Below are 26,518 nucleotides of genomic sequence, written 5' to 3'. Positions count from 1 at the left end.
GCTGTCTGTGCGTCTCGGCTTGCACTTTTCCACATAATTGTGCGCCTGTGGATGCCCCGTGCACACGCCTTTCCATGCACATGCCAAAAATTTGATAGCAAATGGTTGCTTTAAGTTCCAAAAAACATATTCTCAAGATGCCAAGAGACTTAGCTCTAAATATATGATTTATGAAATTAAATATTAAAAACTTCAATTCAAATAACTGCATCACAAATAACTGCAGTTAGAATATAATTAGTTTTGACTCAAGGCACTTCAGCTCAGTTTTTAGTAGAGCTTGCTATATCTTATAAGCAAACCTATGTAGAGTCTCTGCGAGCTAAGCTGTCTTAAGATAATTCGAATAGAAAATAAATATTTGTATATATTTTCTACTATTATTTACTCGAGCTGCTATCGCTCCAAAAGTAGGCTCAAATAGTACGCAGATTATAAGATGTATAAAAGTTTTTAAGTAGAAATTCTTTATTGGAATTCTTAGACTTTCAGTCGTTCTGCTTGGCTGCTGAAATGTGCAAAAGTAAACAAAAGTGTTGCCAAAGACAAATACAAGCGACGAGATACGTCGCCCAACTGCCTGAGTGTGTATATATTTCTGTGCGTGAGTGTGTGTGTGGTAAGTGCTATCTGAGTGGTAGAACAAGTTCTTTTTAGAGCTGGCTGCCGGTTGGCTCAGCTTATTATAATTGCCAGCGTTTTGGCTCGCTTGCTGCCAGTTGTTTGGCTTTTGTTGTGGGTGTTGCAGTTGCAGCAGGATTTTCGGCTGTCCGCGCAACAAATGTAAGCAACAACATTGATGCTGTTTGCCCAATTCGTTCTTGCTCTTACTCTTTTAGAGAGTTGCAAGTTACGTATATATGGAACTTGATTAATTCGATTGCTTCAGGCACGACTTGCACTTGCAGACATTAGCCAGCTGTACATATATACATATATATACATATCCCTATATACGTGACTGTATGTTAACTGAATTTGTGGGCTTTAAAGCATAATCAAATTGTTGGCATATGAGTATTCCATTAGATTTTCAGCTTCTGAACATGTGTTTTGTGCGCATTCATAATTGCATTGCCTTGAGCTTGTTGCCTGTTGTCCTTGTCATATTGGGATTGCTGTTGCTGTCGCTGTTGTTGTGGCGCAGACAATTGCTAATTGCTTTAAATGCATTTTAGCCGGAAGTGGCTTTACTTAAGCCTCTGGCAAGCAGACAACCACACAAACAGATGGAGTGGCATAGAGCGATATGGAGAGCTAGTGGATAACAGCTGCAGCAAATGAATGCTAACCGTATGTACTGGCATTATCTGGGCTTAGGTTTTCATTTTATTTTGTTTTCTTTATTTATTTACAGCCATCAACTTGACTTACCCTTAGCCTTTTCTGTGCAATGTAGAGCAAAAGCCATTTTCTTGTTTGCACAAAAGCAACGGACTCTCTTGCTGACTATGTTTTATATTTAATTGAAATCAAAAAGTTTATGATTGTTTTTCGCATGCAAACTCTATATGCTTGTAAAATATGCATGCGTATTATGGCTGCAGCCATTGTTTGACTATTTTGTCTGAACTCGTCTTTGCCTCCGTCTCCCCGTACCCATCGGTCTGTTTGTTATGGCCACCCAACGCTTTCGCATTGTGACATAGTGTATATTGCATGCAGCAGAAATAAGTTACAGGCCCAAACAATTATTTGCTTTTGTGCCTGCCTTTGTCAATATTTATCAATGAGTGCTCAAATTTGCGATAACACAATGTAAATTTCCAGCTGAAATAAAGTTTGATCATATTTAATTAGCCCTCTATAATATATATTTAGATACATTTTCGATACAACAGAATGTGGTCAAATATTTGTCACAGAAATAATTGAACCAATAATTTATTTTATTTTAAAATTGATAATAAAATATATATTTTTAATAATAAATTTTGAAGTTGTCAAGGCTGCAGATTTAACAAAAAATAAACAGGGCTCAGCTTGCAGTAAGTTCAAGTTTCTGCTATAAGCATCCTTTTTACTTTGATAGGTCCAGCTCGCAAGCCTGTGCCCGTCATATATAACGTATACTACATACAGCTTTATTAATATATAACTAAAGAGAGTTTTATTTTATTCACCTTTAAAGATTACCTCTGCATCTGCATGCGCACTAAACTCCGCCTTGCGAGAAACATTTTATAATAAGTATATTAGGCATATTCCCTTTCACTTATATCAGTATGTAGTATGATAGCAGAGCATAAACACATGCTGCCAAGCAGCATTTATTTGCTTAATAAAATTGATTGTGTTTTAAGACCCAGTAGAATGGAACCTGTGTGAAGTCTGTGTGCCATATACGGATACTCGTAAAAGATTGCTGCACTTTAAGAGTGCGGCTTTGAGGAAAGTTGATGCTCTTTGGGTTACTTATGCGCTGACATTTTTATGGGTATTTTATGTGGATAACGAGCGAATGTGGCAAAGACAAAGCTAAGCTGTATTTTTATACTTTCGAAATCGATAAAAATGCAAATTAAACAGCGCAAATGCGTGGAGTGGGCAGCACGCGAAAAAAGAATAAATAAATAAAATAAAAGGAAACTTGCATATGTGACTTGAAGACTCGTTAAAAGCAAAGCCGAGCCAAGAAAATTCAAATGCCGCAAAATGGCTTTTGTTTTGAGCGCATGCACACAGACAAATAAATATGAATATATATGCAGAAATGTCAAGCGGAAACAGCTTTTCGAGTCACTTGCATGACGGCGGGCATGCCCTTTAGAGTCGGGAGACAGGAGACAGGATCCAGGAACCAGGAATCAAGAGCTGAAGGGAGAGCAGTCGAGCGACAAATGAAAACTGCAAAAATGATCGGAAATGGCCAATTTGTAATAAAAATGTAGCCACACGTGGGTGTGGCTGCTTGCTGAATGCAATGCAAGACGAGCAGCCACTAGCCTACATGCCTGTGTGTATGTGTGCGTACGGAAGTCGAGCGCTTGACATGCACAGATACACATATCGGGAGAATGAAGCAAATGGAGTCAACGGATGCCTCCGGCACTCGGTTCGTTGGCCCCTCAGCTTGACGATTTTCCTGCCTGCGTTTGTCACATGGAAGAGCCATGTGCAAGCATCGCATTTAGAAATATGTCCAGATCATAATCTCATCAAGACTGACCGAAAACTTATTGCTAGACAAATTAGAAATTTGTCAGCCTGACTGCTGGCCACACATCATGCTATCTGAGTTGTCTGTTCCTGGTAAGTATTTGTTTTCCCTTAGTATTTTTTCTTGCTTCTCGGGGTGCATTGAACTCCATGTGGCACAGCTCATAACTCAAAGTTGTCATCTTAAGTCCGCATCTGAAAACAATAACACGCAACGCAACGAGCACACAGAACACTTTTGCATTTCCCAATAAATCAAGAGCATCCTTTCTATTCAGCTTTTCGCTTGGGCAGAGCAACAATCCGCATGGCGAACCCTTCTCAAGGAGCTGCAGCTTGTCAGCATGCTGGAACGTAATTCATCAGGCATATACTTATTATGAAAAAGAATTTACAGTTGAAAATAATACGGATTTCAGTTGAATGAAAAGATGCTTGAAATTGCTGTCTTTGTGCAAATTAGAAAATGTTTTTGTGCACTTCTTTTTTGTTGCAGAAAATTCTGATAAAAAGCCTCTGAACTGGAGCAACAAAGAACACTTATCTTATTTAATGCGAGCAAATACATTTTATGATCTGCAAATGATTTGCAAATGCAAAAGAAATGATTTAATTAGTCATCATAAAAAACAACTATTCACATTCAAATCTATTTTTACACTTGAATTACCTTGGCATACATGAAATTTAATTGAAATAGTTTTTTGAACAAGTCAAACACATTTTTATGTCACACAAATTTATTTTATATATTACTTTATATATTTTTTATTCATTGGAATCTAGAGTGCCATATTTAAGAACTATTAAATACATTAAAGTATAAAATAATGAAAGTTTCTTAAATGTAGAATATGTATATTAAGTATATCGTTTATAATATCTGTGTAGCGTTTAATATATGTTTTGTTAGTAAAGAATTATTAAGACGTTTGTAATTCAGCGGGCAAAAAAAATTATTTTACAAAAAGCTGATAATTAATGGGATTTTATATGCCAAATTTGTATACCCTGCATCCATAACAATGGGAATTTTACCTATACTGGTTTGTGAAATGTATCTAACAGCACGCGTGGCAGACGCCAGAAGGTGTATATATTATCGATCAGGAATACGAACTAAATCGACTGACTGCAGATATCTTGTAAACGAAGTGTATCCACTCATATGACAAGTTAATTTTCGATAAATTCATTTAATTTTTTAACGGAGCATGAACACCACAAAGAGCTTACAATTTACTCTTTGAATTCCTGTAATACCGTTCCCTAAATTTGAAAAAGCCCATTCCATATACTAAAGTATTATGCTTTAGGAAATACACGCAAATGAACGTGAGTATAACGCCTTTTATTTGATTAAGAAAATCCATTCTAAGTTCCCTTACCGAAGGCGTACTTATGGGCATGTATGTGTATTGTGTGTATGTTGTTTGTAATGTAATGTAATATAAAAAGATTCTGTTATGTGTTGCTACTTTAAAAGTTCTTATCTCTTTATTATTCATTATCACAAAAATATAATTTTCTTAATATGTCTTTCTGAAAATTATATCAATTATGTCACATTTAATATATGAAGCAAAACAGACCAATTAATGGAAAGAGTTAAACGTTTTGTAGAGATTGAACTCAAGATGAGTAAAGTATCGATTACATTATTTATAGGGAGCGGTGTGCTTATATAAATAGTTACTACAATTTTCTTTTGGACAGTATATAAGCACTGAAGTCGCTGCTCTACGCATTCCTATTTAAAGTTTTTATGCAGTACTCGCTTCCCTTTGGTCCCTGCTTTTAACTACTTTCCTTTTCCCGTGTGAAAACATTTTGGGAAAATGCACAAAAGTGAAATTTTGGCTTTCCGCTTTGGTTCGCTCAGCAGTTTCTGTTGACTTCTTTTGCTGACGCTGCTCTGGCAATAACAATCTGTGTTTGTTTGCCTTTGTTGCTGCTCTTGCTCTTGCTGTTTTTGTTGTTGTTGTTGATGTTGCTGTTTGCTTTCAAAAAAAGTGTCAACAACTGCGCGTCGCAATTAGCAATGCGCTCGAAAATATGATTACAAATTTCTCCTCTGCCCCTTATCATATGAGAATCTTGTACAGGCCAAACGAGTGGACTGCCAATTTGGCACACACATACACATCAGCATTTAAATACATGCACACATACATTCGCACGCAAATGCGCTAAGCTGCACATTGCTCATACGCCCCATGTTCGAGTGGAGCAACAGCTTTTACCCAGCTGCGAGTGTCCGTTACAGTTTTTTTGTCCGCTTTCGCTTCCGCTTTAGTTTTATTAAGTTTTTAATTAATGTATGAGCAGTTAAAAGTTGTAAAAGTGCTGTCATGATAAACTAAAACAATATTTCTCACTTGGGACCTAAATGTCCCACTCGCACACGCATACGAGCTGCAGGGCGTGGGCGAAAAGCTGTTTAAATAAATGAACTTATGGCCTGCATGTGTGCTCGTGGGTGGAGGTGTGTGTGTGTGGGTGTGTATGTAAGTGATTGGTTGTGTCATTAAAATATTTGCACTTCATTATTCAGTTAAGAAAAATAGGTTCGGTAACAACAAAATACAATTAGTTTTTCATCTCCATGTTAAGGCGTGATGAGCACTTTAAAAATTTAAAGCCTGAAATGCTAAATGCATTAAATTTATTTAATTTATTTGAGTTTAGCCTAATTTGATGTCATGTGCGAAACGAACTTCTCTTTGTTTTGCTATGCAAAGGTCACTTGTAAAAGGGTTCGCTTTTAGCATTAGATTAGAGCTGGACTATATTACTATTTATTTAAAGAAATTGGTCTTTGTGTTTTTGTGCCTTACATTTTGTTGTAGCAAGAGAAACACTCAAGCTCAATCTTATCGGGCAAATTGAATTTGTGGCTGGCACCCAATAAGTGTGCTAAGTCATTTGGCAAACTGAAGACAGCAAGTAGCACACACACACAGATACATTTTTCAGTTGTTTTGCGGTGAGTTGCTTGGTGAGTGTGCGTATGTGTGCGGCTCTAATCCTTTATGCATTTTGTGCCCCAGACACAGACTGACCCCATTCACAAAATTTAGAATACCATCTATCAGCACGCACACAAATACGAATAGAGACAGGGAGAGAGAGAGAGGAAGAGCGGCAGTGGGAGGAGCCACACAGGACATGCAGGCGACATGGTCAAAACTTTGCACAATTAAAATTTAAGTGTTGCACAAACTTGTGCCATGTGCTTGAGAACTGCAACATAGGCGATGATGAGCATGCTCATCATTACAATGGTAATGATTACGATGTGGATGATAAAGCCGATGACAGGCACAATGCATAAAATGCATTTTACTATTATTGCCTTTCACCTTTGCCCCAAAAAATAGCAGCTTTTGTGAAAAGTTCACAAGTCCACACTAATAAAGTGCAATTAAAAAGTTTGCCAACATTTGCGAAAATAATCAAATCGATTATGAACGGATGCTAGCTGGGCTTAAGCTAAAGATTGTGCCCGGAATGTCAACAGACAATCGCATTAAAATAGATAATATCTCGAATTGTTTTTAGACTTTGTTTTTGCAATTGCCTTAGGCTGCTTGCCAATTGCATTGCCATCTTTTTCACTCTACTTCTCATTTTTTTCCTCTTAATCTATTGTCTTCGTATCACTTTTGTGCTTCTGTCAAGTGCAGGTTGCTTTTTGTGCACTCATTGAGAAAGTAGCTATAAAACGATTTTTGGAACGAATCACTGCTGAGAACTCTGATAAAAACTGTCAATAAAAGCATTTTTATGCATTCATTTCTTTTACATTTTTCTTCGTAGTTTGCTGGCAGCGCTGGAAAAACTGTGTTAGACCTGAACTGTAAATTGATCAACTAGAAGTTACCCTTTCACTGCTGTAAACTTCCAATCGTGTCCCTGCCGTAGTTTAGGAAATTATCAAAAAAAAAACCAATATTATAATATATTGAGTTTTGAGTTTCAGGTTTTTGAAGTTTTCGATTGAGGCATGACTAAACTTCAACTCCCATAACCCATTTTTACACATTTTTCACTGTACAGGGTATACAAATAAGGAGCAGATGTAAAATTTTGAAATGTTAATGCGATTGCTTGAATATTTTTTGCAGTTTATTTACGCATTTAGAGACCGGAGCTAAACTCATTGAATATTTAAGGGTCAGCTCAAGTGATTTTCGATGACAATTCAAAAGTAATTTGTTAAATGAAGTAATTAATGCAAACGATGCCCACTTAGTGCTCGCCAATAAAAATGAATATGCAAAGTGTGGGCAGGCCTGCCAGAAGATACCCATTGAAATCATGGATTGATAAATATATATAATAGTAATAATAAATTGGCATATTTATATAAAGTATGATTAATATTAATAACAGCCAGCCATCGCGCACACATGTCACTATTAATTAAGTATAACATTTCGGCCTGTTATTGAATTCAGGTTAATCATACATTTAAATTTACATAAACTGTTATTAATTAAAAATATTAAGCGAACCAAAATGTGTAAGTAAAAATTGTAGACCATTAACAATATTAATAAGCTGTCCAACTTCTGGTTAATATATAATATATACTTTAAGGAATATATATACAAATAAATTAATAATTGTCAAATAATGGAATTTGGTTTTATTTTAATCAATTTTTATAACGCATTGATTCATTTATTGATAAATATACATGAAAAACGTATAAGTTAAAAAAAAAAATTAAATATTGTTAATCGGATATTTGTAATGCCTTGCTCTGGTGCTCAGCAAACTTCATCTGCGCATTATATTACGATTGTATTTTTTAATTAATTATTTATGACGTAAAAATTATTAACAAGCCCCCAAAGTCGTAAATAAATCTACGAGGAACAGCGCATGCAAATGCAATTGTACATAAATTATATTTAATGCGCGTTCCTTAACAAACAAGCGAAATATATTAATAATAAAATGAAATGAAATGAAATGAAATGGAATACATGAAAAGGACCGCAAATGGCTTAAAGTCAATAAAAGGATGAGCAAATGATGTGTGTTAAATTAATGTGTGCGATAAACGGAACAATGAAATAACTTTTATAAGCGGATCAACAGAAATATTGTGAATAAAATAAATTAAATCAAATATTAAAGTGCTTCTGCTCTCATTTATATTCTTTCTCGTTTATAAATCTACTATGAAATCATAATTTCTGTCTTTGTCTTCCTCAAATTTTTTTGTCTTTTGTCTTTGTCCTTCAAAATTTTTAGTTTGTTTGTCAACCAGTTATGTAGTGTGTATGTTATATACATATAGCATGTGTTTGGCATTGAATTCAAGTGACATTTTGACAACGGGCTTTGTCTCTCAACATCAATTTAAAAACAATTTTAATGTTTGTGATGCATTTATGTCGTCAACATTCTGAATTTGTTTGCACGTGTGCGGTTGTCCACACAAGTGGCCCCTATTGAGTGCGGGCGGGAGCGAGAAATCGGATGCAAATGCGAATGGCTATGTGAATGTCTGTGCAAGGCATGTAGACTGTTTGTTGCGGTTGTCCTGCTGAAAAGCCGACAAATGAATAGTGCGGTTTTGACTGAGCTGCAGAGCAGCTACGCACTTGATACAGATACGGATAGGAAAATGCATAAAGCTACGGCTAAAGAGTGCAAGCGTATATAGGCACATAAAAACGGATACACATAGATTGAGAGTTACAGAAACAAATAGAGATTACTGAGATAAAAGATATAAATAATTCAGAGACCGAGTAAGCTTGCTCACATTTCATTCTAATTTATACTTCTACAATCGCGTCTTATTACGAGGGTGCATTTCCAGCTTGACAATTATAACGACCTTGTCCGAATTAGCTAAAAAGTCATATCACAGTCAGCGTATAGTTAACTCTTTTAATACCGCCACAACACTTGTCAGCCTCACGCCAACACTAATGAAACAGATTTCGACAATTATGAATTGGGAAGCTTAGAAAACCGAATCTGCTGTTAATTTCACAGTATCACGCCATATTTCACAATTCAATACTTGTCACAATATTCCCAAAAGCCAATTATAAACAATTACACAATTACAAAATCAAACAGAACTGCTACTTATAAGACTGCATAGCTGCACTGCATAGCTTAAAAGAGAAGTGAGAACGCTTTATCAGCAATTTGTCACTGTCCAATCAAAATTATTCACAAATCTCATCCTATTGAAACAGTTAAGAACACATTGAAATAATGTATTTGCGAATTGACACCAGCGCAATTTTGTGTCTTTATTTTCGTTTTTCATCAATCTTTTACATCAATATCGGATTTAAATAAGAAAATTTTTTGGTAATAAAATGTTCTTAGGTATAGAAAGAAATGCAGATGCGTTACACAATTTCATATTGCCAGGTCAAACTTAATCGATTTTAAGTAAAGCTAAGAGAGATAAAAATACAGATAGAGAGAGAAAGGAAGAGAGAGAGAGAGAGAAAGAGCGTGAGAGAGGATAATTCAGCGCGCTACCTTTTCTGGTTTTTTTTTATTTTTGGTCACCCTAATCCAGAACAAACACCTGCGCCATAAACTTTAAATCCGTAGCAACAGCAAACAAAGTTTTACGTAGCTTAAAACAAGCAACGACCGAACCAGAAATAAAATCATTCGAGTGTAACTCAAAGTTGTGTTGTGTGTGCCTGTGTGGGATTGGGTGTGTGCGTGTGTGTGAGTGCGTGGCGCTGACAAAAATAAAACTTTTCGATTTGCTACATGTATTTAGGAGTTATTGTATAACCAAGTTTCTCGCTTTAAATGCAAATAGGAAAATTAAATAAATTTTTGAATCGTAAATTATTGATGCTCATAACGCTCGCAACACATTTACACCTGCTGCTGCTGTTCCTGTTCATGGTTATTTACAATGCGGGCAGATGAAATTATTATGCTGACTAAGCCAGTGTTAAAAGTATCTGTCGGCTGTCATAAGTATCTATGCTGCTTTAAGCTGAGCTGTAGTTCTATTTTGGCAATTATTCGTATTATCATTAATTTATTAGAGCTGAAATAGCTTCGGCTGACACGCCACACACACGTACACACACACACACACTCACAGAGATAGTGTCTGCGAGCAGCGGAGCATGTCAATGGCAAACTCCTGGCAACAATCATGCTAGCTGTGTCGCACATTTAGCTGGTTATTGTTTTAACATTTTGCAGACCCGGTTGGCGCTGTCTTCGCTTTTATCTTATCATTATTAACGTTCATTTTATTGTCCTGCTGCTTGGCACTGCGTGTCCTGCCACAGCCACTCGTTGTTTGCCATCATGTTTGTTGTGTATTTTAAGAGCGCTTTTTATTATGTCATTATTGTCATTTACTTAGCTCCTCGTCTGGCCCCGGCTCCGGTCCGTGCCTCTGCCTCTGCCCATCCCAGCACCCTGATCACTTCGCTAGCTTGCATTATTCTGATTATTTGTGACTTCCCTTGTAAATGGACGCTTTCAGCACATTATGCTGTGACTCCGACTCGCTGATATTTTGATGGCGCTTTTCATCTACAGTTTCATTCCGCCCAAGCCGCCTTTAATAGCCAACATCGTGTATTACTGGCTTTTGCTGTTTTCACATTTCAGTATTTAGCTGTGATTTACATAGCCAGCAGATTATTTTAACGACACACAAATATTCATGACTTCGGCTTAGGCGAAAAATATCTCTTATTGATGTTGAGCACTTTTTTTATTTGCTTATCAGTATATTAATTAAACATGGGCGATAACTCAACCAGTTTATTGACCCGTAAATTGGCTACTCAAGAGACCCATAGTGTTAAGTAAGAAGAAACAAAGCAGGACTTAAAAGGAGAGAGTTGTGGAAGTAAAGTAACAGAGAGAAATTTCCTTTTAATTGTATAAAAACGGAAATATTTAAATTCGAAGCAAATAATAATTCTTTTTCCATAGTTTCTTATGCTACATTTCTGGGTTTCGTATAATTTATTAAGTAAGCATCTAGCAGAGTTGCACTTCAATTAAAAATTAATGTGAAGCCAAAGTTTGAGAGCACCACTGATGCGCTTAACTCGGATTAAAATAATGAGCGGAGTCGGTAAACAAAAATGGCGAATGCATAAATTGATTACAGTATCAATTGCTGAATTCATGACTTTTAATTAAAAAGCATGCACAGACAATAAACGCCAAGCGACTTGCAACTGCGCTCCGTTGGCAATTTGGCTTAAAACACACACAAATGGCATGGAAATCAGGCGAATGCCGCAATGAAAGGCTCGGCCCGTTATATGGGGCGGGGCTGAGTGAAATGGTAAAGCAAACAGGACGCAGTGTTCGCAACAGGAAAAGTTAAAATGCGACGCTGGAAAATTATAAATCAATTTAACATTGGCAACACACACACATACATTTACACAGACACAAAACTGCGAGGCGCATAAGTAAATGCGCGGACAAGTTTCCATTACGAGTCCAGCAACCGAGCCCACTGAATAACTGTATAAATTGCCAACTCAAACGGAAACGCAATGACACCGGACGCCATTGACCGGGTCCGAGAGCAGCGCTTGGTAGCTAGGACGCATGCGCGGCATTGTGAGCTGCTTCATCATCCGGCTTACCGCCGTCGCCACGGATGTACGCGCTTTAATCTGAAAGCCACACTCTCTTGGCATCAGTTACAGATACAGCCATAGCTGTAGCTATAGATACTACAGCCGCAGCTACAACTTTGCTGGCTTCGGTTTGGGATCCTGACTGCGGCTGCATTTTAAGTCAAGCAGTTAAACAACTGTTTGTAATTGCAGCCAACAGGACAACAGGCCCTGATATTGCGGTTGGGGCTTGTGGTTAAAAGGGCTGGGTGGCTGTTGCGTGCTTGGGGGATCAGAGTTGAATGCTCACTGGCAAAAGTGCTTGTTACCGGATGTTGTGAAATAAAAATGCAAAGTATGCAAAAGTTTCTCCCCAACGCCAGAGCTGAATGGCCGAAATGCTTTGGCTACCGCTGCTTTCTGCAGAGTACATTGGGATAGGGTTTGGCTACAAATTTTCACTGCTTTAAATGATAAGTGAAAGAGAACTGGCTTGAAAATTCAGGATATGTGGTACTTAAAAATAAGCTTAAGAGAGATGTCTATCACTTTTAGTTTTTGTAGAGAAAAATAATAAGATTCAGCTTCAATGAAAATTTTTTTTTTTAATTAAAAAAGTTAAACAAAGAAAACCTTATAAATTAAACTTGTTCCCGCCCGGGATCGAACCGGGGACCTTGTGCGTGTAAAGCACACGTGATAACCGCTACACTACGGAAACAGATGAGGAGACAGATTTGTAACAGCTGGTATATAGCTATAGGTACCACAAAAGCTTGTAGTTAGTTACGCATGTATTCCAATCAAATCCGACAAAACTATATTAAAAATAAACTCATTAGAGTAAAGAAAGAAAAGAAGAAGAGAAAAAGAATATCGCTTATTTTTTATAAAATGTCCACTTAAATCAGGGTTCAACTGTAGCTATGTGGTATGATTACCAAACGTAACTTTGGCAGCTCTTTAAAAGGACACAGCCTGTTCAAACTATGTTCATACATTTATTTAATGAGCTAAAAAGTTAATAAGCTGTGCGGTAATGCAAATGTATTGCAGCGGATATGTCAAAGGAATGTAGCAGTCAACATACAGCAGCTGAGGCAACAGTTCGGACAGCTGCGGGGCTTAAGCACTTAACGTTACATGTATATGTGAAAATCACAAATTAAATTACTTATTTAAATGTGATTATGCACATTATTTACGAGCTGCGTGGCCAAGGGGCAGAGCAAGTTAAGTACGGTGCCAGAAAAACGTGTGCTGCATTTAAAGTGCAAGCGGGTATTACGTATACGCATCGGATGACATTGAGCGACGCTTGCTCTAGCGCTTATCGCATGCACGTCGCAGTTGCTGCTCCGGCGAATGGCAACTGGAATGACGCCCTGTTTGGCATAATGAGCGCCACTTGCACCCATGCTCTATGCCCCATGCAGCATGTTGCATGCAGCGCACTGTGCGGAGCATTAGCGTGCCTGGCCATGTGGTATACCAGGATGTGGATAAAGATGTGGCTCGAAATCCTAAGTACGGAACGTCAAATAGCAAACAACGTCTTGCACCTGGAATGCATTAAATAAACATCATTATCGCTAAGACTGGTACAATGTATATGCACACACACACACACACACACACACTCGTTAAAGGTGTACCAAACAATGCAACACTGCAAATTTGCCCTCTCTCTCACACACACATGCTCGACGCATATTTGGCAAGCAAAAGGATTTTGCGGTTGAATTGTGTAAACATGGCGGGCAAATGCTTGGATGGATTTTCAACTCGCTTCTACACACACACGCACACTCACATACACATTAAGTATGCCTGGAGTTGAAATGGAACAGGCATCTTAATTAGATAATCTTTGGCTAGTAATATATGATGCGCAGCATATAAATTATAAATATGATTTGTGTTTAGATACCCTCTAATTGTGTGGAGTACTTTCTAAGACAACCAGCAGAATAATTAGTTTATATTTGGAGCAGCGATTGCATTTTTTCTTTCATTTTATTTAATTGCAGTATTAATTTTTTAGGGATTTTTGTAATCAATTCTTCAGCTTTGGCTTTAGTTATTTTCATTGATTTTGGTATTTAAAAAATACGTTTATTTTAACTTTTTTTTGCTCAACTTTTGTATCGCCGGCAAAGTTGTGTCGCTAATGTGTTGCAGGCAAAAAATAAGTTTATTTACAGATTTTTGGCCATTTTTATTTTCACACATTATGCGGCGTTTCTTACACACTCAGGCACACATACATACAGTTGTACACACACATACTTAAACACACACATACACTCATAGACACACATACAAAGCGAAAACGCAGCGAGGCCATTTATCATTTTCGCCCTATTGAAGTTTCAGTCTCGCGTCGACGACGACGACGGCGACATAAAGCAGCGACAGCAGCGGGAGGCAGAGCCTGGCACGAGGCCGAGTAGGCGTGGCAGCCATAAGCAGAAGGCGCGTTGCCCAGGCAAAGACACAAAACAGCAGGGTAGCCAAAAACCCAAAAAAACCAAAAAGAGAAAAAAGAAACCCAAAAACGTCGCCACTCACAAAAAGAAGAACGTGCAAGTAGTTCAAAAACTTTGGCCCAAAGCCGAAGCAAGTAAAAAAATATATATATATATATGTTTATAAATGTGTGCATGTGTAGAAGAAATGGACGCTAGAGGCGTGGCAGCGTTATGGGCAAACATTGGCTGCCATTTGTGAGCGTATGACATTATTTATGGTTTGTTATTTCAGCAAAAGAAAAAGTATGCAAGAAAATATGTTGCGACTCTTTCATAATTTTGCGCGACGCTGCTGTTTTTGCCCTTTTGGAGAGAAACAAAAGTTAGCAGACACTTGCGCGAACAGTGGGTGCAAATGATGTGCTGCTTTAAGCATAAAATTTAAGTCAATAGGGGGCGGCGCCTCTTGGCGGGCATTAATTAAAAGTGCAAACACAAATCGACAGCAGGAAAATGTTTGGAAAAGTGCTCGCTGCAAATTGCGCATAAATTAAAAGCGCTCATTAAATATTTTCATATTATATAGAAAGGCAGCGCCTCAACTTAATGACCATAAATCGAAATTAATGACACTGTCAAATGCTGTCGCTGTCCATGGCCAATCCCCGGCTATAGACCGAAGCCAGCCTTCTGCCTTCGTTTACGAGCGACCACAAATGGACGCACCTGCTGCTGCGCCTCCTGTTCCCACTGTTGCTGGTGCTTCCGCAAGCTAGCGCATTGTGAGAGACGTTAATGACACCTGCGAGACAATTTCAATAACCAATATGTGCCGTTTTGGGGTCTGTGAATCGCCGGGGCCAACTACCTGCGGTGGCTGATGGCCGCCTTTTTATTTATAAGCGTAAGCTGTGTACACCAGGGTGTATTCGTATTGTCTGCCGATATTACGTTTTCGATGTGCGATTAGATGTGAGAAGGCTAAGCGTTTAGGTGTTGGTCCAAGGTGATTTTCTTTTCAGTATGTATTTTGCTTGATATGTATAAAATATATACAAATCTGATAAGAATATTTTCTGATCAAATACGAGCAGAAATAGGATTTGAAGATCAAATTTGAATCTGTCAATAGATCTATTTGGCTCTATTTAAGGGTACAGATGCACGCCAAACTACTTATGCTTAGTAGCTGGAATTTTATACAGTTTTACATTTAGGCTTTTGGACCCAGTTAGCTTTTCTTACTAAACTACTTGTATGGAAATTTGCAAATATTTGATTTTAATTAGATCAGCTGCGTAGAATATTTTGAATACAAAAAGAAAAAATTTGGGTGTTAGTAATTTGCATATTTTATTTTGTTTATCATTCTGCTATTAGCATTCTTTGGTCGCCAGTTTGAAGTGCTTCCATACACATTCACTTTGACTTTAAAAATGTGCTTTAATTCACCAAGGAGAAAATCTGGCTTGACGGCCTGCCCGCCAAGCCCACCATATAACAATGAGGTGTCAAAACAAAGAAAATTTTTTCAATTTTTTTTCGCGTCTTTTTTTTTTGCTGACTCGACTGGATTCTTGGCCCCTATTTACAGTTACTCGACGGCACTCTTGCAGCTGTTTACTTTGTTAATGGTCTTTTTCAGCTAAGCTTGTCAGTCGCACGCGTCCCCCACCCACACCGCTCGCTCCACTGTTTCTTCAGGGGCAACCATTGAAATTTTGCTCATTTTTTGACCCACAAAGCGCGGCATTGAAAACTGAGCAGCTTTTTGATTTGTCCCAGTCTTGCGAAAGAACTTTCTATATATACATATATACATAAATACATAAATATATATATATATATATATATATATATATATATATATATATATATATATTTTTTTTTTTTTTGTTTGTGTTCCTACGATGCGTAAAATAATTTATACAAAGCTGCCGTTGATTTCATTTGCTTTTGTTACAATGCGATATTTAATGGGCTTGTGGAAAAGCGGAGCAAAAAGTTGCTATGCCACGCCCCCACCTCCTTTGGTTTGTTGATTCTGTTAAATACTTATTATTTTAGTCAGTAAAAGACAATTCGTCTGTAATAGAAGAGCTCTATACAACTAAAGCGTAAGATATTTCTGCTTTACATACAGCTAGAAAAGTTATTAGTATAAATAAGCTGATTGCAGAAGTAAATCTTCTTGTAAGTAAGTATAAAGAACTTTTGGTTTAAGTACTTTTAATTCAATTAAATGTAAGTTTAGTTCCATTGGAGAATTTCTTTAAATATTTTCAAGTGCAGTTTTCAGCAAGGAAAAATTGATAAATTAAGAAAAAATGTTTAAAATCTAAACATTGTGAACTTTAAATTAGCAGCCGAAAATTCATTTCCTTTTCGACATTCAAATTAATGCCCGCCCCGTATATAGCTGCCAAGAGCAAGAAACATCAACTTCAATAACGCAAACCGTTCGTGTGTAATTTTTGTCATTGATTTGACCCGCCCAGGCAACAGTTTGTCGAGCACTTAGTGCATTTGACTCCCGTCTGAACCCTTAGCCGCAATTCGGTTGGGTCATGGTGTGGCAGTTGCTCAGATTCATCGCCTTGAAAATTTATTACATTTTCGAGTATTTTTCCGGTTTTGTTGTCCGGAAATTGCCGAAACGTGTGGCCGGTGCGCCAGCATCCCTGAAATGTGCTAAAATAAATTATTAATAATTTCTATGACGCGTCCAGTCAGACCGCCCACTACGCAGACTTTTGGGAAATTTCCTCGAATCCATGAATTATTTATTTTAATGCCAAGCATTTTGGCTAAGCGGCCAGTGCGATCGGCAACTGATTGTTGTACCTCGTTTAACTCATTTCTCTTGCAGCCATTTTCGTTGTCAAATGACAAACTATTTTGTCATTTGCCGAAGTTGTTTAGCAATTTATAGTCGGAGCTGAGAATTGACTGATGTCTGGTATTTGTCACATTAATGCTTTAAAAATTTCTTAGTTATGTGCACAAATAGTATGCACCAGCCACAGAATGTAGCTTAAATTTGACCATGTCACGAGCAGCTGCTGTCAACGAATATAATTCAATTACAATTTGAATTGATCAAGTGAAAAACGCATCCGATGAAAGCAAATGTAATTCAATGGATTACTGGTTTTCGCTTTTCAATTAAAAAAACGTTAATGAAAGCAGAATATGGCAAATCAAAGAACGACCTTCTGTTGCTGCGTAATAAGTGAAGGTTTTGCAATTCAATTTAATAATATCATAGACACAATCATCAGTCATTTGTCGTGGCCGAATGGAAAATGAAATCAAATGAATCAAAATTTAATGCTATTATATCAATATTTTTGCATTGCTCTTCTTTCCTCTTCTTTTTGGTTTGGTTAAGTTTGCTTTACTTTCGTTATCGCACGCTGTAATGATATGCAATTATTTTCACATTAAAACCCGTTTCCGTTGTTGTAGAAAAAAACGAGACATTAACGCCCGGACGCATCAGGCAAACATCTATGAGGGCTGTCAGTTAATGGCCAGCAAACAATATTGACGCAACGTTGATTAAACAATCAATACTTCAATCGCATGCTCAATATTTTTCTCTTCCTTTTTTGTCTTTCGCATGCACAATTTTATTTCTGGCTTTTATACCCTCCACACAGAGAACTATGGAAACGGGTTGCAATGAAGAATACATAAGCTTCTCAACACATTCTCTAAAATGTAAATATGAAATATATTTTTCTTTTGTTCATATATTTATCCCAGTATCTCTAGTTGATCTACACTAGACGATCGTGAATTTCAAAGCCACAAAGCACTTGGAGTCTCTTGGGAGATAGGCACATCAATCGCCTTGCTAGCAACCTGTATGATAACATCACTTGCTGGATATTCTCTGGATAGCTGTGATCCTCATCCCTATCGGACAGATTGCAAACAGAAATAAATAAAAAATAAATCTTTAGGATATCTCTTCGTCGAGCCTTTGGAGATACTACATTTTTAACGTATGCTGTCAGCTATTGTCTGTACGTAATTAAAGTGATATGTAGGTGGCCAGACACTAGCAGTTTTCCACGCTCATCAGCGTTATCATTATGATAACTCTCTTCATGATAATTATCTAGAGTTGAAGCTGGAGCTGCAAGAGCAGCCATTCTGTCCTTGCTTGGCATCCAACATGCGCATATTAAAAATTATTTTTGCATATGCTTGCAAAATGAAAATGGGCGTGGCAACAAAAAGGAAAACGGAAAAATTTTTCGGAATGAAAAAAGTTGCTGAAAATTGCATTTTAAAGCGCGCGCAAAGCAGCTGGATATGGCATTTCATTCGCCGCTTTAATATATATCTAGGTATTTTCACGTATTTACAATCAATTTTGCGCAATTGTCCTGTCGATTCGACTGTTTGGCTTATTTGTGCAAGCCAGGACAATGCGAATGCGCCCGTCTTCGCTTTCCGCGGCCAGCAGGAAATGAACATAACAGCTGTCCGGCATATTTTCATTTAATTGTACTTTAAATGGCTGCGAAATAAACTCAGCTCCGGCAGCAGTTTATTTGTGGATAAACAATGAAAGTAACATATCTTTGAGCTGATATGAAGTGGAGGTGGATGAGGCGAGTGCGATGAACTCCATCTCGTTTAAAAATCAGATTGAACAGGAATTTTTCAATTGGTTGAAGTTTCATCAGAAAGCATTGCATACTTTTTCGCGCAGCATAGAAATATTCACGTTAATTATTTTCATTGCATACTTTTGTGAGCGGTCATTAAGTGTTAAGCTTAATATTCTTCGACTGCGTTATTCTGTTTACCTCTTTCTGTATAATATTATCATTAGTTAAACTCAGTTAATTTTATTGTTTTCATTACCTTTGGTAAAACGTTAGGGTCCCTCAGTTGCTTTGCCTTTTATTTTATTTAGAATGCTTGAGTTGTTTGTTATAATGAGGCCATGTCTAGACACTTTTAATATGCACTTATAAATACTTTGGCCTTGGCCACATGTGAGTTACTCTGCCTGTTGCCCCTACAGGCTCTGCGTGCTTTAGTTGAAAACACTCATTCGCCGCTTTGCCCACATAAATCTTGCTTACAAAAACACACAAACATCCAGAAGCCAACTATGTGCGTGTGCCTGAACATTAAAAGTTTGCCTAAGAGCTTATGGCACCATTTGTTAAAAGCGATTTTTAATGCAGCTTCAAAAACTCAACCCTCACAGCCAAACACACGCACACATACACACAGTTTGGCACCCTAATGCTAACGCTGACACATCTAATGCCTTTGCACGCATTAGAAGCAAAAGTTTAGTTATAATGAGCGCATATTATTTTGAATAATCGAAATAAGTCGATGGATATAAAGGAATGTGTTTTAGGTGTATTTCAAAGAAACCAAAGGAAATAAAAGTCTTTCAGCCACTTCAAACATTATTCAATTTATTTATGAATTCAACTTATAACCATTTTTATATCAATGCTTATAATGAGATTTTAGAGTATCTTACATTCACTAGGACTTTGAGACAATTATTGTATGTGTTTTTTCTTCAGACAATGTTTAGCATGTTTAAGCTGATATCCAGCTTGATCCGGGAGTGCTTGTTAGAGCAGGGGCTGGTTCCATAATTAGCTGAAGCCCATTAGAATAGAATTAAATGATTTTGCGAGGTTTGACATTGGTGGGAATATAGGACGGAATGGTATGGAGAGGAGATTAAAGAGCTTCCATTGGCAATATCTGCCGCTAAATCAATTTAACTGTTACAAGTGCTGCGCATGCATTTCGCCAACTGACATTTTAATTATAAAAACTAAATAGCATAAAATGCCTGGGCATATCTGAAATTGAATCAAATACTCGACACGCCTGCCACCTTGTAAATACTTTTTTACATCAGTAAATATATAAATATTTCAATTTCATTCTAGTTCGTTCTACACAAAACACAAATCACAAATGATAAATAACAAACAAACAACAAAATCATTTAAAAACTTGTCGGCTTAAGCGCACTGTTTGCTGCAACATTGAAATATAAATAAATAAAATTGCAATTTTATGATATTTTGCATACGAATTAAATAAATAATTCAAAACAATTGAAAGGCGAAATAGCTCGGACAACCAAATAAATTGACAAATTTGCTGCAGAATTCTGAAAGGAATGTCAAGTGAAAATGGTTGATTAACAATCAAGTATGAGTCAATGGGATTTTAGGCCTTAAAGTATCTTAAATTTAGCTTAACAGCTAATATTGAATATTAAATCTCCTAAACGTTACATCAAGCTTGACAACTTCAAGCTTGAGAGGTAATCCAAATTCATCTGAACTTTCGTTTCAACACTTAGAGGCAAATAAAACTCATGTAGAGCCAACCAACCCGAATTGGAAAACCAAAATTAAAAGAAATATATTATCAAATACTAAGAAAATATATTTTTCAAGTATGTCTGTTAAAATAAATGCGTATTCAATATTAATTAAATTCGTATTAAGCCAGCTTAAATTTGTGTTAACGTCATTAATCAACGAAAAACTGTTGGCGGGCAATTGAAGAGCAACATTTGCCGGAGGTCGGAGCCAGAAATGATTTTAAATCAGCTGTTAAATTGACTGCAGTAACGCATTAATGTCAATCAGCTTGTTATTAATGCGGTTAACTGAACAACAACAACAGCAACCACAACAACATCAAGAAATTCGAGTGACAAACGTTGGCCATAAATATGGCTAATCTGTCTGGCAATGATTTGATTAGAGCACAAACAGTTGCCATTCAGCTCTAGCGCCTGCAACGCGATGCAAATGCGACATATTTGCGGTAGCTCGAATGTCAGCAACATCATCAGCAACAGCAACATTTAACACGTCTGGGCTCGGGCAATAATTAGCACTTGACAGCTTATCGAGCACTGTGCAGTGCAAGAATTTTGTATCTGTATATATATCTGTTTGTATCTGTATCTGCTTGTGTATATTTTAGGCAGTAGCAAAAGAGGTTTTCAGTGTCGAACAGCGGCGCCAAGATATTTGCCGCGAGCAATGAATTAAGTGTAGTGCGAAAATAAATTTTGAAAGCCGCCAAGCGGGTCGATTGACTATGTGAAAAAGTAGCTTCGGCAAGCTAAGCACGTGCTAGGTGTAATAAAAATATGTTTAACTTCTGAATATTCTTTAGTGATATATTATCGCTTCACGTAATTCAAGTTGATAAGTAATGGAATATTATATTAAATACTAATATATGAATATAAACACCGAATGTTTTCTTAAATTTAAATATATAATACAAACATTTATTCGAATCATAGCAAATATGATCTTAATGTTTAAATCTGATTTTATCCATGGGACCACCAGAGCTAATGCATATAATGTGCAGTCTGTAATACCGTTATCAAAGTTATGACCATCAAAGCTAACATAGTCTATAAATAAGATCTGTTTAAATATATTTTATAATAACATCAAGTGTCTGAGAAGCTTTACCTTTATGATGTTCTAATATGAATTTGCAAATGCCAACAGGACTGCGCTTCCACAGCCGTTCATACCCTGAATGATACACGAATATTTCTTTATCAATTAATTTTTTTAATCTATATATATATATATATATATATATATATATATTCAATTATGACCTTCCGCATATAGAAAAAGTATTTAGAGTCAGCTCCATCTGATTGCTCACATTTTCCAGCAGTGCATTGCCTAGAGAACTGATTGTTCTCCTTGAAAATACGTTTTACCTCGACTCTCTTTCATCTCAATTTTAGCACATTCAATAGATTCTTCATATGTTCGAAAGATATGCCCCAAATTCACCAGTTTTTAAAGCCAACAATGTAAGCATAAGTTATATTGAGATTCAGCTCTTTTGCCTTCTACTTGTTTAACGCTTCGCTTTTGGCCAAATTATAAATTAAATTGTTGGTCAACGTGAAAAAAAAAGAAAAAAATTCTATTCATATTTCTTGTCTTTGTGCTGGTTTAATTTAATTTTATTATTGTTGTTGTTGTTGTTGAAGTGCGCTTAACTAATTTAATTAATATTCTAGATTTTAATGTGGCGCGGAAAGGGCGTCAGCGTCGGCAGCGGTCCACGAGGTGGACGCGGCGTCGTGGACTGGAAGTATGTGGCATACTGACGGATCAGCTCTGGCGAGAAGCGGGAGGAGGCGGAGGATTTACTGGCCACGCTGTTGGTGCGGGATGCTACGCGCGTGTGCAGTTGCACCGGCTGTTCGACACGTGGCACAACAGTTGCGGCAGGCTTAACGCTAACAAGTGGTTGTCGCGTTGTAGTAGTGGTGGTGGTGCTGCTGCTGCCACTGTCAGCCTCAGCGAATGGTGGCAGCAAGTCCACAGCCAGCTGCAGCTCTGGCACCTTCTCGGCCCTGAGATCTGAGTCTTTGCTCCTGGCCTGCTGCTGTTGCTGCTGATGGAAGGACTTTTTGGTTGGCTTTGTAGCTGGCGTGGCTGCCTCCGTGCTGGACTCCTCCGGCGGCGGCGGCAATAAATCATTGAACGGCACCAATACGTCCTTAGGCGCCTCTTGATTTATGTGCGCCACATCGGCGGCGCAGTGGCAAATCAAAGCGGCAGCTGCGATTAATAACTGTAAAATAGTTGGGAAATGCTCTTAACTCAAACGATGCGAAAGAAATGATCGATGGCTTTTAGCGGCTCTCTGAATTTGTTGCTTCCTATTTTGTTTACATAATATAATTAGCTTTGCTCTTGGGCACAAATTATGCAGTCTGATTTTTTATGGCACAGCTCATTTGCTTATGCTCTAGATTTGTATTTTAGTTCGAAGAGTGGGCAGTTGACCTCCATGGTTTGTGAAGGGGAAAGATCAGTAACCTTGCATTGTATGATAAAATGTATATGTATATGTAATATGTATGCCGCTAAATCAGAACTCAGCTCGTAGCAAGAAGAATCTTAGAGCGAACATAATTCACTGACGTTTAGTGGCTTAAATGGACTACAGGCCATTTTTGTCATTGCCTAACAAATTAGCCAAAAATTAACACAAATTAACTTTTGTGTATTTTGTGGACAACGGGGTTTCGCCTGTTTTAGAATATTAGCTAAGAGTTATTGCATTATTTATAAATCGAAATCTTATTTTAATTTAATTGATGTTTATAATAAATATCATTTGATATATGCTAATTGTTCTGCACATCGAGGTCTTTCTAGCAGAAACTTGCAAGTTGAACGCCCTTTGCACGTTTTGTTTTCCTGCATAGTTTCTGCAGTCATCTAACGTATAATTTAGCATTAATATAATTTGATTCAGCATGTTATGCAAATCCCACAATGCAGATATTTTTTGGAATTTTTCCTTATAGCTCTTCTCATATCAAGATGGTTGGCAAAACAACTTTTTATGCTTAATTTAAGCGAATCATGCGTTTTAGTAGCTCGAGACGTCACAGTTGAATGTTAGATGCTATTAAGGAATATTCAAATGTTTGGGTTGTTCATTTATTAAATAAGCTGTTGCCATGCAAGATTTTTAGGATTTTTAGACATTCAATCGAATTTTAAGACTGAAATTCAAAACTATGAATTGTGAATTATTTAGAAAATTAGAAAGTTAATTTAAAGTTTAAAAATAATAATAAAATGTATTATCATCTGTCAAAAGTTAAATGTGGTGAATGCTTCTTTTACTAAATATTTTACTTAGAATTTCTTTCAGATATATTTATAAAGATATAATATATAAAAAATCAAAATCTTCAGCACAATGAAATGGGATTCTTTTTTGCTAACAGCTGCAATAGTTATCGTTAAAGGGAATTCCATTTGTCATCTTGAACTTTTCTACTTTATATCATTGTCAAAAGAACACCTTAACAGTGCGAATTCCAATTGCCGTTTAATTTTACACAAATTCCAAATTGCATTCTCGTGCACAACACTCACAATGCGAAGCGACATAGTTCGTTAACGATTTTCGAGCTGGCGTGCTTGAAGAATTGAAGTTGACTAAAAGATGCGCTGCGCGTGCGCCACGTTTTTATAAAAAAATAAACGAAAAAAACTAATAAAACAAAAGCTGAAAACTTATCTCTTTTAAAGGGGAATTGAAGCAAATTTAAAGAGCGAGAATTTACGCACAGACGACGCGACTGTCCAGCAGCAGAAAAAATGTAAAGTTTAATAACCGGATTAGGCTACGTCTAGTAACGGGTTTTGCAGTTGTTGTGATTGTTGTTGCTGTCGTTGTTGTTGTTGTTGCTTTTGTTGTTGTTGCTGTTGTTGTTGTTGCTTCTGATCAATTATGGGACAGAGGCAACTTTTGTTTTTCTTGAGGTAAGCAACGAGTCGCAGAAGATGCAGAATGTATGTATTTCCCCTAATGGATTCGAACTCTGCCAGTTCACGGTCGCAGCTGTTACCTGATAGATATATCTGCATGACTTAATAACTGTATTTCATAGGACTATCTATATTTGCATCTGTATTTATATTTACATATGTGTGTGTATGTGCATCTGTCTTTTTACCTTTCTCTGTATCTGTATCTAGCTTTATATATGCATTTGTATATCTCTATTGGCATATGTATCTGTATCTGCTTACGTATCTGTATCTACATCTTTATTAATAGGTATATCAAACCTGTATCTGTGCCAATATATACAGCAGGTTCCACTTATACGTCAATTGAGGGCCCTACATTTAAGGCATTTGATGCTGTTGTAGTTCGAGCGGATGTAATTTAAATATATGGACCTAAAATAAATGAATACTGTCACAGGTTGTATCTGGTTTTAAATTAGAGCTGACAACTTCCTATTTGCTACCTGTTATCAGAGAGGTGCAAATTTGAAGATAGATTTTATGGACGAACTAATTGAGTTTCGAGCAGGTTCTTCTTCCAAAAATATTAAAATATATTTGTTGAACTATATGGAAATATATATACGGAATATAAAAAATATTACGGTGACGTAAAGTGAACGCCCCCATTTGCATACAAATTGGGGAGTCCGTAAATTAGTACTTTAGTGCTTTCTATTAAGGAGAGCTCCATTAATTTACCGTCCATTTTTACGCTTTTCTTTGTGTTTGTCTAGCTTTGTTCACACTGATACATCAGCAAATTATGCAAATTATTTGGCACTGATTTTTAACACCGCAACTCTCTGTGAAGGTCCATAAATTAAATAGAGATATACATGTTTGCCCAGCTCCGTTGAGTGTTTTTGCCTATTGTTGAACCGGATTTTGAAGAATTTGAGCCGTGAGAGTGATTGCTCGACTGCACATTGTTAAGATCAAACTTATTTATATTGATAAGAAACTATTTTGTCGGTTATTTAATGGGTATTAATGGTCTAACTGTGATTTTCGAATTGAAATTGACACTGCTGATAAGCAGGTGATTACTATTGACATCAATTTATAATTAAGGAAAAACCCTCAAATTGGAATTGGGATCAAAGTCCTCAAAGTGAATCAGTTAAATGCTGTATGTATTAAGCATATGATTTATGGATGAAAGAGCGCTAGCAGATTGAAAATAGTATATTGGTTTTGTGCAAAGTCTAATGTCCGTTAGTCTGTATGAAAGCAAAGAGGGACTTGAAATTTAGAATTTATACTCGTGAATACTTAGTCAGATTCTAATTTGAGTCGAAAGCGCTATTAATGCTAGAGACGTGGCATACAGAAAATAAATTTTTCAAGCCTTGGCTCCAACATTTTACTTTTAGAAATTAAAAATTTAACAACTGAATTACAGACGACGTCCTCTATAGATTAAAAAGATATACAAGACCGTATACAAGTATTGTGCAGTCAGAGTACAACAGTTTCACTTCTTTTTTCTTAATTATGTGGCTAACACCGTAAATAAATAACATAAATAAAGCAATTTTAATTAAATGAATGTTAAAATATTATATTATTATTCTATATTAATGTATACACAGTATAATTTATTATATTAAAATAGCAAGCGGAAATCAATCATGTATTTGCCAAAGTTTCCTGATGATAATTAATCTTCGCCACATGAATTTCAGTATTTAATTTAGCAAAATATGCTTTAAGCTTTAGCCACAGGCTCTCTTAACTCACTCTAGGGAAAGGATGCATTATTAAGTTATTTAAGTTGTCCTTGAAATTCACGTGCTACAATTTGTTCAAAGGCAAAGTTTGTGGCTGTTGCTGCTTTAAGTATTTCAATTGTCGTAATCGAATTGTTGTTGCTTTTATGCGCAGTTGTTTGCTTGCT

At 36.7% G+C, this 26,518-nt stretch overlaps 1 protein-coding gene and 1 non-coding gene across 2 annotated transcripts; both read right to left on the bottom strand.

Annotated features, from left to right (window-relative positions):
- Window positions 1–12,413: 12,413 nt before the first annotated feature.
- Window positions 12,414–12,486, bottom strand: Trnav-uac. The gene has a single exon. It is a non-coding gene; the product is annotated as a tRNA-Val (tRNA).
- A 9,762-nt stretch (window positions 12,487–22,248) lies between these two features.
- LOC111603456 lies at window positions 22,249–24,252 on the bottom strand. The gene is made up of 2 exons (XM_023321044.2): window positions 24,199–24,252; window positions 22,249–22,876 (listed from the first exon to the last, which is right to left on the bottom strand). Exons 1-2 carry the CDS (start codon window positions 24,211–24,213, stop codon window positions 22,313–22,315), a joined length of 579 nt encoding a protein of 192 aa, XP_023176812.2. The 5' UTR covers window positions 24,214–24,252; the 3' UTR covers window positions 22,249–22,312.
- Between the last annotated feature and the right edge of the window lie 2,266 nt (window positions 24,253–26,518).

Source organism: Drosophila hydei, unplaced genomic scaffold (genome assembly GCF_003285905.1).
Source record: "Drosophila hydei strain 15085-1641.00,03,60 unplaced genomic scaffold, DhydRS2 tig00008147-arrow-arrow-pilon, whole genome shotgun sequence".
NCBI classification, from domain to species: Eukaryota; Metazoa; Arthropoda; class Insecta; order Diptera; family Drosophilidae; genus Drosophila; species Drosophila hydei.
The sequence above is the reverse complement of the archived record's forward strand: the minus strand, read 5'-3'. Positions and strand labels throughout refer to the sequence as shown.